Consider the following 12,814-nt stretch of genomic DNA (forward strand, 5'->3'; position numbering starts at 1 on the left):
GTCCTGTCATTCATCCAGAACCCCTGAGTCCTTTCTCCATGAAATGGTTCAGCCTTCCCGAGACACCTCTTGGGCACTCTTCAGACTTGATGGGATGATAAACCATTTTCCCCTGAGTTCTCTCCAAGGTCGAGTTGGGATGAGGGTGATTAGCATTTATTCTCTATTACACTATTCTATGTGTGATGCATGTTTAAAAACAAAGTCATCCAAAAACATGAGAGCATGGTATGTCAAAGGTATGTCATTGGGAGCTATAAAAAGATACAAAAGGCACTGAGAGCCAAACGACCGTTACATATGAGCATCACACTCGATTGATGCATATTGAGCTTGGTCTAATTTCCGACCTCATTTATTGTACCTATTCTGCTGCATCATCAATCATCATATTTTCTCCTGCCTCCGATCACAGTCATTAAGTGGTGACAAAATTGATGAATGTCCACATCGCCACCGAGTGTCTGACCAAACTTTATGCCTAAGCTGAAAAAGCACCTATCCCTTGAGATATAATCATATTCCTATTCATGAAATTCCAAATCCAGTCCACATTTCATACCAGAATGAAATAGAACGGTTTGGTGAACATGACGTGTGAGTTGCAAATTGCCATTGGCAGATGGCATTTATTATGAATTTCGGCCAGGCCTGGGGGAAAAAAAGACCAGACCAGCATGCGTGCAATTTTACCCAGTGGGGATACAACTTAGGTTGAATCTATAGCTGTATGGCAAAGAAAAATTTTCATACTAAGTAATTAATGTCAAACAAGTAATTGAGTATGTTTATGTTTCACATGGATCTGAACATCAAAACAAACTTGCTCTACAGTAAAATTCAATACAACAGACATTAGAACCATTCAGATCATTCAACCCTTTACGATAAACTTATTTTGCAATATTTCCCATAGACACCAGCCTGGCTATACTGGCAAATAGTACTATTTTAGTTACCCGGTTATCCTCCACATAGGGGAGCGAAAAAGGAATCACTGTGGCTCAGTGGGTATGACCAATAATCATTAGGTCCCTGGTTCAAGTTTTCCTGCAGCCGTGGTTGCGCCCCTGAGCCAGACTGTTTATCCCCATTGCCTAGACTTTTGAGGGGACTTGAAGCCATCTGCCCAAGGTATTTTTGCCCGAAAGTTTTTAAGGACTTCCATATTGGCCAAATAAAATACATTCAAACACAATGTAGTATAAATATAATAATGCAACATAAAGCAGCATCCTTTGTTCTCCAGGGTCCTGTTTCATAAAGCTGTTCATAAAGTTATGCATGACTTTACGAATGACTGAAATAGGAAGTGCCAATATGTGTGCCCAAACTCTTTTTCCTTATGTTTTAACAAAGTACGACTGTAAATATGTCAATATTTCATCTACATTGGGGCAAAAATACACTTTCAGCTAAAAGTGGGCATTAACATGCAAAAATAATCATTATCATCTGCAAATTTCAACGTTAGCGATTGAAATTAGCGATGAATAGGAAACCCACTTGGTTCGCCATATTTAAGTCGTTTGTAAAATTGTGCGTAACTCTTAAGAACGGCTTTGTGAAAAAGGGCTCAGAGTGAACTTATTTTTCAAATGTTGGAGGCACGCTGTGTGCATACAATTACGCTGTCTACACAGACAACTATACCTCAGTGGAAGTTCAACCACCTCTGGCTATCAATTGATCTTCATCTTGAGGATTCAGTCTCCATGGGGAAAATCAATCATCATTCACTTGTATTTCAAAAGCACTCATGTGTCTTCACCAATGCCTCTCTCCAGATATCTCATCGCTGGCCCATTATTTGTGGGGGCTGGTCCAATCCATGAGGGGTACCAATTATCCAATAAGACGGGACCTCCCCACCAACAGGATTTGCTGTCCACTACCAAACTCATTTATTGTACCAACAGGAGGATCAGCAAAAGTGCTGTACAATCCACAGTTTAACTACTGTTTGGCTGATTCAATTCTGTTCATGTCAGATCCAGACTTGCTCTATGTCACATGTGCATTCCAAAGTTCATGTCCATGATGTCATTTTCTTGATTCTTGATTGATTTACCTTTTTAGTGTTGTTTTTGTGGGGGGTATAGCACTACAAACACTTTTTCCGTACATCAGTAATCTTGCATGTCACATTATGCCTTCATATCATTGCGGGAAAACTGATTGCAGATAGACATTAAAAATCCAAACCTGCATTGAACCTTAACCCTTAATGAACATGTACATACTGTATAGCTTTCTAAAATTTAATTTTATCTCTCTCCTCTCAAACATTTTGGGGAAAAAAAGAATTGATTCTACTTTGAGGTTAAGTACATACTATTATGCCTATTTTGAAGGCGACCCTGACATGTCAATTTTCATCAGACTTTTTTTTTTCTCTCTCTGATTTTCTATAAACCATATTTGCTGTTCAAAAGGATATTTCAGTCACAGGTATAATGGGAGTATATCTATAAAATATATTCTTGCCGGTAGTATTGATACAAGTTGATTACAAGGTAACCCCTTTCTGAATAGTTCAAATCCCACAAAATGTCAATCAGATAGATATGGATCAATGCACACTGGAAAGAAAAATATATTTTGCATCTAAAACTAAATGCAAATATGAAGGTGAGAGGAGGATAAGTTTATTCTAAAGTATTTCATTCAAAGTCATAGTTAAAATGATCAGGGTAAGCAAATTTGTACTACAGTTCAGAATAACTCTAAACCCAATTATATCAAGTAACAAGAGTTTGCTTGTCCAGCTCGCAGGGACTCGTTGGGTATCGTGGTGTGGTAATACAGGAAACCGCAGGAAGTAATACACAACACCAGTCAGTCAGTCCTCACTAACCAAACCCATTGCCGACATACATTCTTTCACTCTGTTCCTGATTTGATTTCTCTGTTTGTGCCTCATTCAAAAATTAATTTCTAGTAAACGGGTTATGACAGCCAATCAAGTCGCAGAACCAGCCACACTAAAGTCTCTGTTCCAGACTTGAAACTTACATTTCCATGGCATTGGGTCACACAAGTGTGACAACCAATCCTTTCTCACCACGTAATTTTAAATCCATGGAAAATGGACTGAAGTTTTTTCGCTACATCTATGTAGTAAAAGAACTTCGGACACAAATAGTGCAAAATGTGAGATTACAAAAAATGTCTAATACATAAAAAGGCCTCATCTTTGACACACTGTGCCATCTACATGTACCATGTGAATATCATACACTCATTCATTTATAAATCTGTTAATTCTTCCATTCATTCATTCATCCAATCATTTATTGATACCATATGCAGCATCCTCTTCATCAAATGAAATATAATTTGGAATCTTTACAGAAATGTTACTGATACAAAGGCTCATGGTTTGATGTTCCTGCTACAAAGGCTCATGGTTTTATAAAGTTATGGCAATGGGTCCAAAGTGATGGAATATCAATATCCTGATGAAAAAGAAAGGAAAACAAGAATTATACCTCGAAAACTTGTAAAATAGAAAGCCATATGCAGTGGAAGATTGAGAGAAAGATGAGAAAGACACAAAGAGTAAGATGAGAGATTGTGAGCTGCAATATCTGCTGCCATCCTACCTGCATTGGGCTCAAAGATGGTCTTGAGTTTGTCGAGGGCCTCCGAGAAGTTCCGGACATCTCGCGTCAGCTGGAGGATTTCCTCGTGGTTGACAATCGGCGCCTCCATGCAGTCCGACGTTGAGTTCAGGCTGGTTGACGAGTTGCTCTTGGACAGTCTGTATCCGGCGGTCAGTGGTCCACCACTGGACATAACAGCAATGCTGGCGGGACGGGCGTAACTCTCACTGAGATTGCTCCCCCGCTTTGTCTAAAGGGAACGGAAGAAATGCACAATTTCACATTGCCATCTTCTGGATGCTGACTCAATATGTATTTTCAGTTATACTTTGATATCAAAATGTCATAAATGCCTGTAGATCCTATCGCAAAGGGGAATATTAATAGCATTCAATACACACTCCACTAGTTCCTTTAGCGGCAGCTGACGTATGATATGACCTCATTCACAACAATTCCAAATTACAGAGTACACATCACATCACATGCTCCACACTGATACGAACTGACTGTCTGAAGTCACGTTCTAAACTCTTCAAGCTAACCAGGCATGTCAAACATTTAGTTTCAAGATCTACAGTATGACATTTCAGGTATATGGACAACATCTATTCATTCATTGTACGACACATTTATGCCTGCTGTATGTCATTTGCTGACTTTTATGGTCGATTGCAACAAACCACAAGGAGGCAATACTGTGCACCAGTTTTCTGAGTCTGTTTGATACAACATGAGGAATACTCCTACAACATGCAAACAACTAAAATCACATGGTCGGGATGCTATTTTTGCATTCCCATAGAACATCATGTTGGTTCAATCTCTGGCATTTTTTTTACTGTGTTACTGGGTTCTTGATGAATATTTGCTTCAATTGTTCTTAATGAATGTTAGCTAATATAAAGTCAAATGTCATATACCTGCACGTTAATATTGACTATCATTTTATTAAAATAACTTCAAGGTCAAGTCTCTTTAGCATAATTTCTTTACTTAGCATAAAATGCAATTTGCAGTCATTGCTACATTTTGGGAAAGCAGCTCTTGATACAGTTGCACTATCTACATCATTTTGATTTTTTGACTACTTTGGGGCGATGGAAATAAAAAGATTGCAAGCACACTTTGAATGCAAACTTCTAGATTCACAACCCAATGCAGTTAAGTTTGACATACTGCATCCCATGTTGTCTCTCCTGTACAAAGGTAGTTTACCACCGAATAACGGCCCAATTAAAGTTTTCGGCTCACCTTCATACTCCGCGCACGGAGCGTCAGATCCCAGTCGGGGTGCTGACCCCGGGGGGAGGGGAGAGGTCCGAGGGGGGATCCAGGAGAAGTGATGTCTGAGGCATTCAGGGAGCTGGGACTGCACAGCGAGACATCCACTTCCTGCAAAAGACGAGTGGGGGAAGGAAAGAAAGATGCTTTTGATAGAAAAATTACACAAATCAGGATACAAGTGCTGGTGATTTTGGCTGAACAGACGCTGAATAGAGGGTACAGGTAGAATTGACAAGATTACACATTGCAAATCGTTGCATGATTTGATTCTGGTTTCATCACTTAAAAGGGATTCAGTGATTGTCTGTCTGAGTGTAAGAAGCTATCGATGGGTTGTAGGAAAGAAGTACATTGTATCATGTGAAAATGCTACAAATATAGAGCATGATATTTGTATCAAAACAAAACAAGTAAGTCAGCTGTATGAATCACGAACATGAAAACATAAACTCAAAGAACCCCATTTACTCTTATTCTATTATTTATTTATTATTTATTATTTATGTTTTGTACTCGACTATAACCATTTTCTTGGCTCATTTTTCCACTACATGATTATAACCTATGCGACAAATTTGAAATGATAATTTTCAACTTTATACACGTACATCATACACAGGAGAATCAAAAGTATTCTTGAGGGCATAGGGCAACCTATCATGGCAGGTTTGAAAGCAAGTTCACTACAATATCGTACTGCTTGAATACTTGGGGAACAAAAGTTAAAGGGAATGCAAACCCAAAGAGCAATGTGGATTGAGTGAAAGCAGCAACATTAGTAAAACACATCAGTGAAAGTTTGAGGAAAATCGGACAATCGATGCAAAAGTTATGAATTTTTAAAGTTTTGGTGTTGGAACCATTGGATGAGGAGACTACTAGAGGTTATGACGTATGAGTGGACAACAATACAAAGAAACTATAAAGATGATTCAACAAATATTCACTTTTCTAGCATTATGAAAGAGCACTTGACTAACCGCTTTCAGAAAACAGGGGGAATAATTGCTACCCTTAACATATGTCAGTATCAAGTTGATTGAATTTGTAATTTTCATGAAAAATTAACTTTTGTGGAATTTTCTTTATATTTTCTTTGTATTGTTGTCCACTCATACGTCATAACCTCTAGTAGTCTCCTCATACAGCGGTTCCAACACCAAAACTTTGAAAATTCATAACTTTTGCATCGATTTTCCGATTTTCCTCAAACTTTCACTGATGTGTTTTACTAATGTTGCTGCTTTCAATCAATCCACATTGCTCTTTGGGTTTGCGTTCCCTTTAAAGAAAAACACTCATACAATAAGGGTACACGTACAATGCCATGTACATCTCCCTATCAACTACAAAACTGGACTTCAAATAGGAGGTGCAGTTACAGCGTAGAAACAGCAAATTTAAGTGCACGTCTCCTGGAGATCATCATAATACATTTGATGGCAAAAGAGTAAATGGTACAAGTTGGGACATCAAATTATCTCTAGATAAGTAAGGCTTTAGAAGGAGTAATACAAAAAAAGATGCCATGCCACTTTCCAGTTTCTGCTAAGTGTTCCTAGTAGCACTTCATGGAACACTTGCTATTAAGTATAATATAAAGGGAGTTCAGGAGATAAACTAAGTAACTAATAATATGTGACCCGCGACAACGGTTTCAGGCAAAAGTCGCAAGAGCAAATTCCCTCCTAGGCGGGGTACAAAGATTTTGACCATTATTTTTGTCGATTTAGGTTTTTTGCAGAAATCGAATCTTTGATATGTTTTCTACATCTACACTAAATTTCATAGCATAAGACTAAGTTTTTCCTATCGAAAATGGAATTTTAAGCACCCTATGTTGGATCGCACTCGTCAGTTTCGAGCTTCTTTCGAACGCCGCTCCAATATCCCCAGTGTTGCTACGGCGCAGGGTCTCGCATGCAATTGGCTGGTGCGTTGCATACATTTACATAATTCGGCTTTCGGAGACACCAGTTGCAGCGTTTGGGGAATGCTTTGTCCATGCGTGCACAATTACATGCTCCATTGTTCTTGGTATAGTGGTTTATATACGCTCTCTCTGTAGCGCGTGCTCTTCGTTTGGCTTTTATACCGCAATGTTCGACAACGGAAGTGAAACAAAAATCATGTAGCATGACATAATCGTGTGAAAAGAAAACTAAATATTCTCAAATTTGTCTACTTGTACATGTAGTAAAAATTATGACAGCAGACTGACTCAATGGAAGGTAGATGAGAGGAAAGGAGCCCCGGTCACATGTGACTAATTATATTCAAATACTACACGTCAAGATCGCACCAAACTAACGAGTCGTTTATGTTTGTTTGTTTGTTTGTTTTAATTTAATTAGCACCACCAAACAAAGCAATATATGCATGTCTTGTAAAAAGCAAAACAAACAGGAAGCGTGACCCTTGCCAGCACTAGCAATTTTCTGCCTTCAAAAGGGTCGCCAATAATAAAGATAAATCAACCACAATGAAAACGCGATTTGTAAATGTGTGGATTGTCCACCGCTCCTGTTACATGCACACGGTCAGGGCGTGTGGATGCCATTGCGTAATGCGTGCACCATACACATGTACATGTACACCATACGTGCAATTATCGTATTCGCCATCTTGAAAGACGTACTGGTAAACAAACCCGAGCGAAATGCATTGTTTTTCGGCTCCATACGCTGAGCTCCGAGGAAGGTGCCCGCGAAATTTGACTCTCTCAGTGAGCCAATCAGAAGGCGATGTGGTTGCTAGAGGCGGAGCTCAACATCGATTGGCACCATCGTACGGATGGGTGATTCTCCCCTCGCATCGCCGCTCAGACATTTGTCTTTGAGAAAGAGGTGAATCTTCAAAGCCTGTTTTCTCGCAATTTTGTCAGGCTAACAACTTAAAAAGTGCATTTTATTTCTCTTCTATGCCCACTTATGGTGCCGAAGAATACAAGTCTTTTATATCAATGCAAAGCTTAGGAAATGGGCAATGTGATTCAGTGAAAAAATGAATTTTCAAAATTCCCGACTTTTGCCTGAAACCGTTGTCGCCGGTCACATATGGTACGAGTAACATTTTTCATCAGCTCACACAGAATACTGTAAAATGAGGAATTTTCGCGTGCATTCTAATTTCGCGAGCGCTAAGATTCGCGAAATTAAAATGCACGCGAAAGTTCTTATCTACACTATATGCATTGAATGCCAGTGGCAGTTTGCGAAAATTTCATGCCGCAAAAAAAGGCCGTCGGCTCCAATTCGCGAAAAATTCATGCCGCGAATATATCATGTTTTACGGTAGTTGATTGCAGGTTTGATTCTGTGACCAAGGTATTGTACAGCGCTTTACATGAGTAATATTAATATGCACTACTGTATGTGTGAAAGCACTACAACATGTACAAAGACAGGTATCGTCATCAAATTTTTTCACTACACAAAACCTGTCGTGGAGGCAGCTAATAATATTTTGACATCTCAAGGAGAGAAGATGAGTCAATGAAGTCAATAAATATGTGATCTATGCAGAACAGTAAATTGATGTTGTATCAATAATCACTTCCCGTGCCGACATGGTACTGCAGATGCAATAATTGGCTTGAAAAGGTCTCGCTATAATTTCTACTGCATGGAATTGAAGTATTAAAAAAATCACTCATCCAATATCTGGAGGGAAAAAAAACATAATTAGCAAAAACTTTTTTTTTCATTTTTGTACTAAGAGTCCTTTCAAGTATCAGAGTAAACTTGTATAGGCAATACTAGTCTTTGAAGAATGTCGTTAAAGATTAGCAATAGATGCATCACACATACCTGATCTCTAGGCTCAAAGTGATAAATGATTTAGTCAAAACTACTGCTTACAAAGTCAAACACTCTGATAAAAAAATCCACTGGACGGCCTTCCTCATAAAAGAAAAGGGAAGTGCTCTGGCTGACACATGCTGTACAATGAATCCCAAGCCAAGTTTCAAAGCACGTCTGGCTGACTGGATGATAAATCTGCTATTGATATCGCTGTGAAAGGGGACAGCGACATTTGTATCTCTGCCAGCATGCATGGGTATAAATCATACACAACTTGAACTGGGCAATATATCTTGTTTTCTTTTCATTTTGAACTGCATGATCCCTGTTCCTTTCCTTCGGCCCAAAGCGGAAACCAAAGAACCCAACCAAACTGGCTCCACTGCAGGATGTTTGAACACTTTAAAAATACAATTTCATTGGCAGGGGGAAGGCATAACTGGAGATTTCTATCAGCTGACTCAAAGGCCAGTAGAGCAAACACTTCCCTGTATGATCAATGGGAAGCCAGCGCATGGCCTCTACCATGCATGCTTGTTTTTCCCCCGCTCTGTGGACCTCTCTGTTTTGAGTGAGTCACAATTCAAAGTGCAAATTCAATCCAATGTTCAAGTTGGCTTAAATAGTTTTAATAGCTGGAATAAAATCAAACAAACAGAGAGATAAGAAGAAGATGAATCTGACGTACGATGAGAAACTTATACCCCCCCCCCCTCCCCATTTGGAAATAATTTTCCAACTCAAATTTGATTAGCAATTTCAGATGATGAACCATACTTTAAATGATATGCTGTACACTTCTATGAAAGAAATCTGCTACACAAAAGTTAGTTTGTGTAGCAGTGGTGTAAAAATGCATAGCAAATTGCGATGCGATACCAGGAAAATTATTCCCTGCACATCTCTTTGGAACGGGGGTATTGCGGCATTGTGTTGTAACGTTTCAAATTTTTCATTGAACATTTACATTTGTTGCAGCCAGTCTTCAGCCATACATACAATGTATGCATGGAGTATGATGCCCTCACCTTATAAATCTCACAACGGCCTTTACTACCTCTACCAAACTAAATATCCTCTAAACAAAACCATGAAGGGAGACTTTGTTTCAAATCACTGATTGCATTATCATAATCATCATTTTTTTGGAGTAACCGGGGATTGTAGTTGTTGAATTATCAACAACGACAAAAAACTCTAGGATATGTGCAATATTTTGTGTATGATCCAATGGGAATGTTGTGAGGTGATGACATCATCACTTCAAATAATTTGCAAATGTAAGATTGGCACCAATATTACTATTTGGCAAGAAAACAAAACACCTTAAAGGTGAAACTTACACACTCTTTAACTTTCTCATTATATGTCAGATGTAGATGAAACTTGGCTAAATTTCACCATTATCTTCTAAAACAGAAGTCTACTTCAACGATAAAGTCACTGCACATTACACTACCATTATAGTACCAAGAGAAAATGTACATGACATGTGTAGAGTAAGAACCCCAATTTTCGGCCGGCCTCCAATATCCGGACACTTACCACTTATCACAAGGCAGCAAAGTCGACTGTCACAGCACAAGCATATCACATCGTTTCACACACTAGCACACTCGTTCACCACGCGAAAATGCCTGAGTCACCTCCAAAAATCCATCTAAAATCCCAAATTTTGCCATCAAAATCGCGGAATCGCCGCGACTTTTCCAAAGCGCGCGCAAATTAGGGCCCGTGTAAAGAATTGGGGTCGCCGAAAAAGCGCTAAAAATTGAAAAATCACGCCGTTCTGTTGCGAGATTTTTCGCTTATCGCAAGCTCAGAGTGTGATGGTATCCTCGAAAACACAAAAGAAAAACAAAATCTCCGTACGTGCCGATGCAGTGAATAAATGTACAGGGGCTGAATGCAAGTGCAGAGTCCCCAAAATTCGGACACGAACGGGTGCCGCAACATCCCCAATGCGACCTTGCGTCAAGAAGGTATGGCGCGCGCGGATTTTTCAGCGACCTTGTATGCGTACTGACATTGCACGCGTGTCCGGATTTTGGAGACGCTGTCCGAATTTTGGGGAATTGACAAGGTGATAATATTTGGTGATTTTGTTAAATTTTATGATCGGTTTGAGAAAATCAATATTAAGAAAAATTAGTTTGATATATGTAACAAACATTATTATAAATTTCATTTTGTGGAAAATTATTTGAGTTGAATAAATATTGCAAAAAAGCTTAAGTGTCCGAAAATTGGGGCTTTTACTCTACTCATAACACGCTACGAAAATACAAGTGTCTGAGCAATGCTGGTGCTGTTTTGTTTTTTTTTATACACGATGCAAACTTGCAAAACTCAATATCTGGGAGCGAAATCACAAAGAATACTAACATTGACAAATTTACGGAAATTACACTCTAAAAATTACATTAGAACCTGAATAGCAAAACCATAGAATACTGAACAAGTTTGGGGTCAATGTTGGTAAAAAGTCTCGATCCTGTAAGCCACTTTAACTGTAACAGCTTGTCAGTTACAAAGTTACATAATGTTACAGTTTTCATAAGTCAACGTAAAAATTCATCTATCAGTTGCAATTAAAAAACAACTCGATGCAAGGAGCTCAGCAACTGATCACATCATTTACCTGGAAGTGCACACCATCTACAGTATCTGGAATGAACAAAGTGATTCCGGTAGAGCGTATACCTAATAATGCTCTGAATCAAACTCACATGTTGCCCCTTGAGTAGATACTACAAGACCATAACAGTTATTTTTCAGTGTTTGTTTGCAAGATTTGTGGTGCTTTGGCAAACAAGGAAACCATAAAGGGATTATCAGGCAGCTTACTCAGTCTGTGACTCAAAAGTACCAAGCTGGAAGATACTATCAACAAGATTAGACAGTCTCACACCCCACACACCACAAGTGCATCATAGAGGAAATCCCTAAGGAAAAAAAAAATATGAAAGCTGGAATCGATAAATTCCCTTATAAAAATCTTAGGTTGCGGCAAGCTTGCAGCAAGCTTGCGGTAAGCTTGCGGCAACCTTAATTAGCTTGTATTAAAGAGTGCAAGCTTGCGCATGCTTATTGCCATCTTACTGCAAGCATGATACAAGCTTGGCATCCCCTGGTAAGCTTGCTACAAGCTTGCGGTAAGCTTGCAGAAACTTACCATTAGCTTGTGGACGATTGCAAGGTCGCAGATATGATTGCAAAAATAATCGCAAGCTTGCAGATTGTGTCGCAAGCTTGCAGATGAGTTTGCAAGACCATATGAAAGCTGTGCAAGCTTATGACAAGCTTGCGGTGAGACAACTAACAGCTCTGCAAGCTGGCCGTAAGCTTGCAAGTAATGCAGAAATCTCCGCAAGCTTACCACAAGCTTGCAGGCCATTATCAGAATTTCTGTGAGCTTGTCGCAAGCTTGCAGGTTGTTAAAGAAAACTCCTCGCAAGCTTGCAGGTTGTTAAAGAAAACTCCTCAAGCTTAATTAAGCTTGTGAACTGTGATCAAAATCTTATTTGCATGCTTGCTGCAAGCTTGCGGGTTAGAACTTCGCAAGCATGCAAAATGCAGTCAAAGTCTTCGTGAGCTTGTCCCAAGCCAAGCTTGTGGGTAAATTGTTAGAGCAAATTCTGCAAGCTTACCGCAAGCTTACTGCAACTGTATGGCCACAATCAAAATCTTTGCAAGCTTGTCGCAAACTTATAGGTTAATTGACAGAGAAAATTGCCTGGTGCCCTCTCAGTTACAAAAAAGGAAGTTACTTTGTTCTCTCTGAAATTCAAAATGGCTGTTTGACTGTTTCTGTGTGCAGCTTAGATTTAAGGACAATAATTCTGTTTAAAGGTATGAAATTGATTAATACTATTATAACTAACTGCGTGCATTAACATGCTGAATAACTTCACCATATTTTCATTCCCCATAAACCTCAATAATCTACACATTTTAACAAATTAATCATTGTAACTTCCCCTAAATGTGCAATACAGTCCCACCCATTGTAATTTGTGTGTGTATAAACAGGTATTTTTATCGTTACATATAACTCAATACCGGTACATTCTGCATACGGTACCCGGTACCTCTTTTGTTTTTAGTAGTAAAATAAAT

At 39.0% G+C, this 12,814-nt stretch overlaps 1 protein-coding gene across 1 annotated transcript in view; it reads right to left on the reverse strand.

Moving 5' to 3' along the window:
* LOC139717445 (rho GTPase-activating protein 45-like) overlaps window positions 1-12,814 on the reverse strand; it is an 88,783-nt gene that overhangs the window by 55,720 nt on the left and 20,249 nt on the right. Inside the window, exons 2-3 of the mRNA XM_071628953.1 lie at window positions 4,860-5,000; window positions 3,606-3,855 (exon numbers count right to left, since the gene is read on the reverse strand). Of these exons, the coding sequence (XP_071485054.1) occupies window positions 3,606-3,855; window positions 4,860-5,000 (391 nt within the window). The remainder of the gene's footprint in view (window positions 1-3,605; window positions 3,856-4,859; window positions 5,001-12,814) is intronic.

Source organism: Diadema antillarum, unplaced genomic scaffold (assembly GCF_040938485.1).
Source record: "Diadema antillarum isolate AM-2024a unplaced genomic scaffold, OU_Dant_1.0 scf00000075, whole genome shotgun sequence".
Classification (NCBI taxonomy): domain Eukaryota; kingdom Metazoa; phylum Echinodermata; class Echinoidea; order Diadematoida; family Diadematidae; genus Diadema; species Diadema antillarum.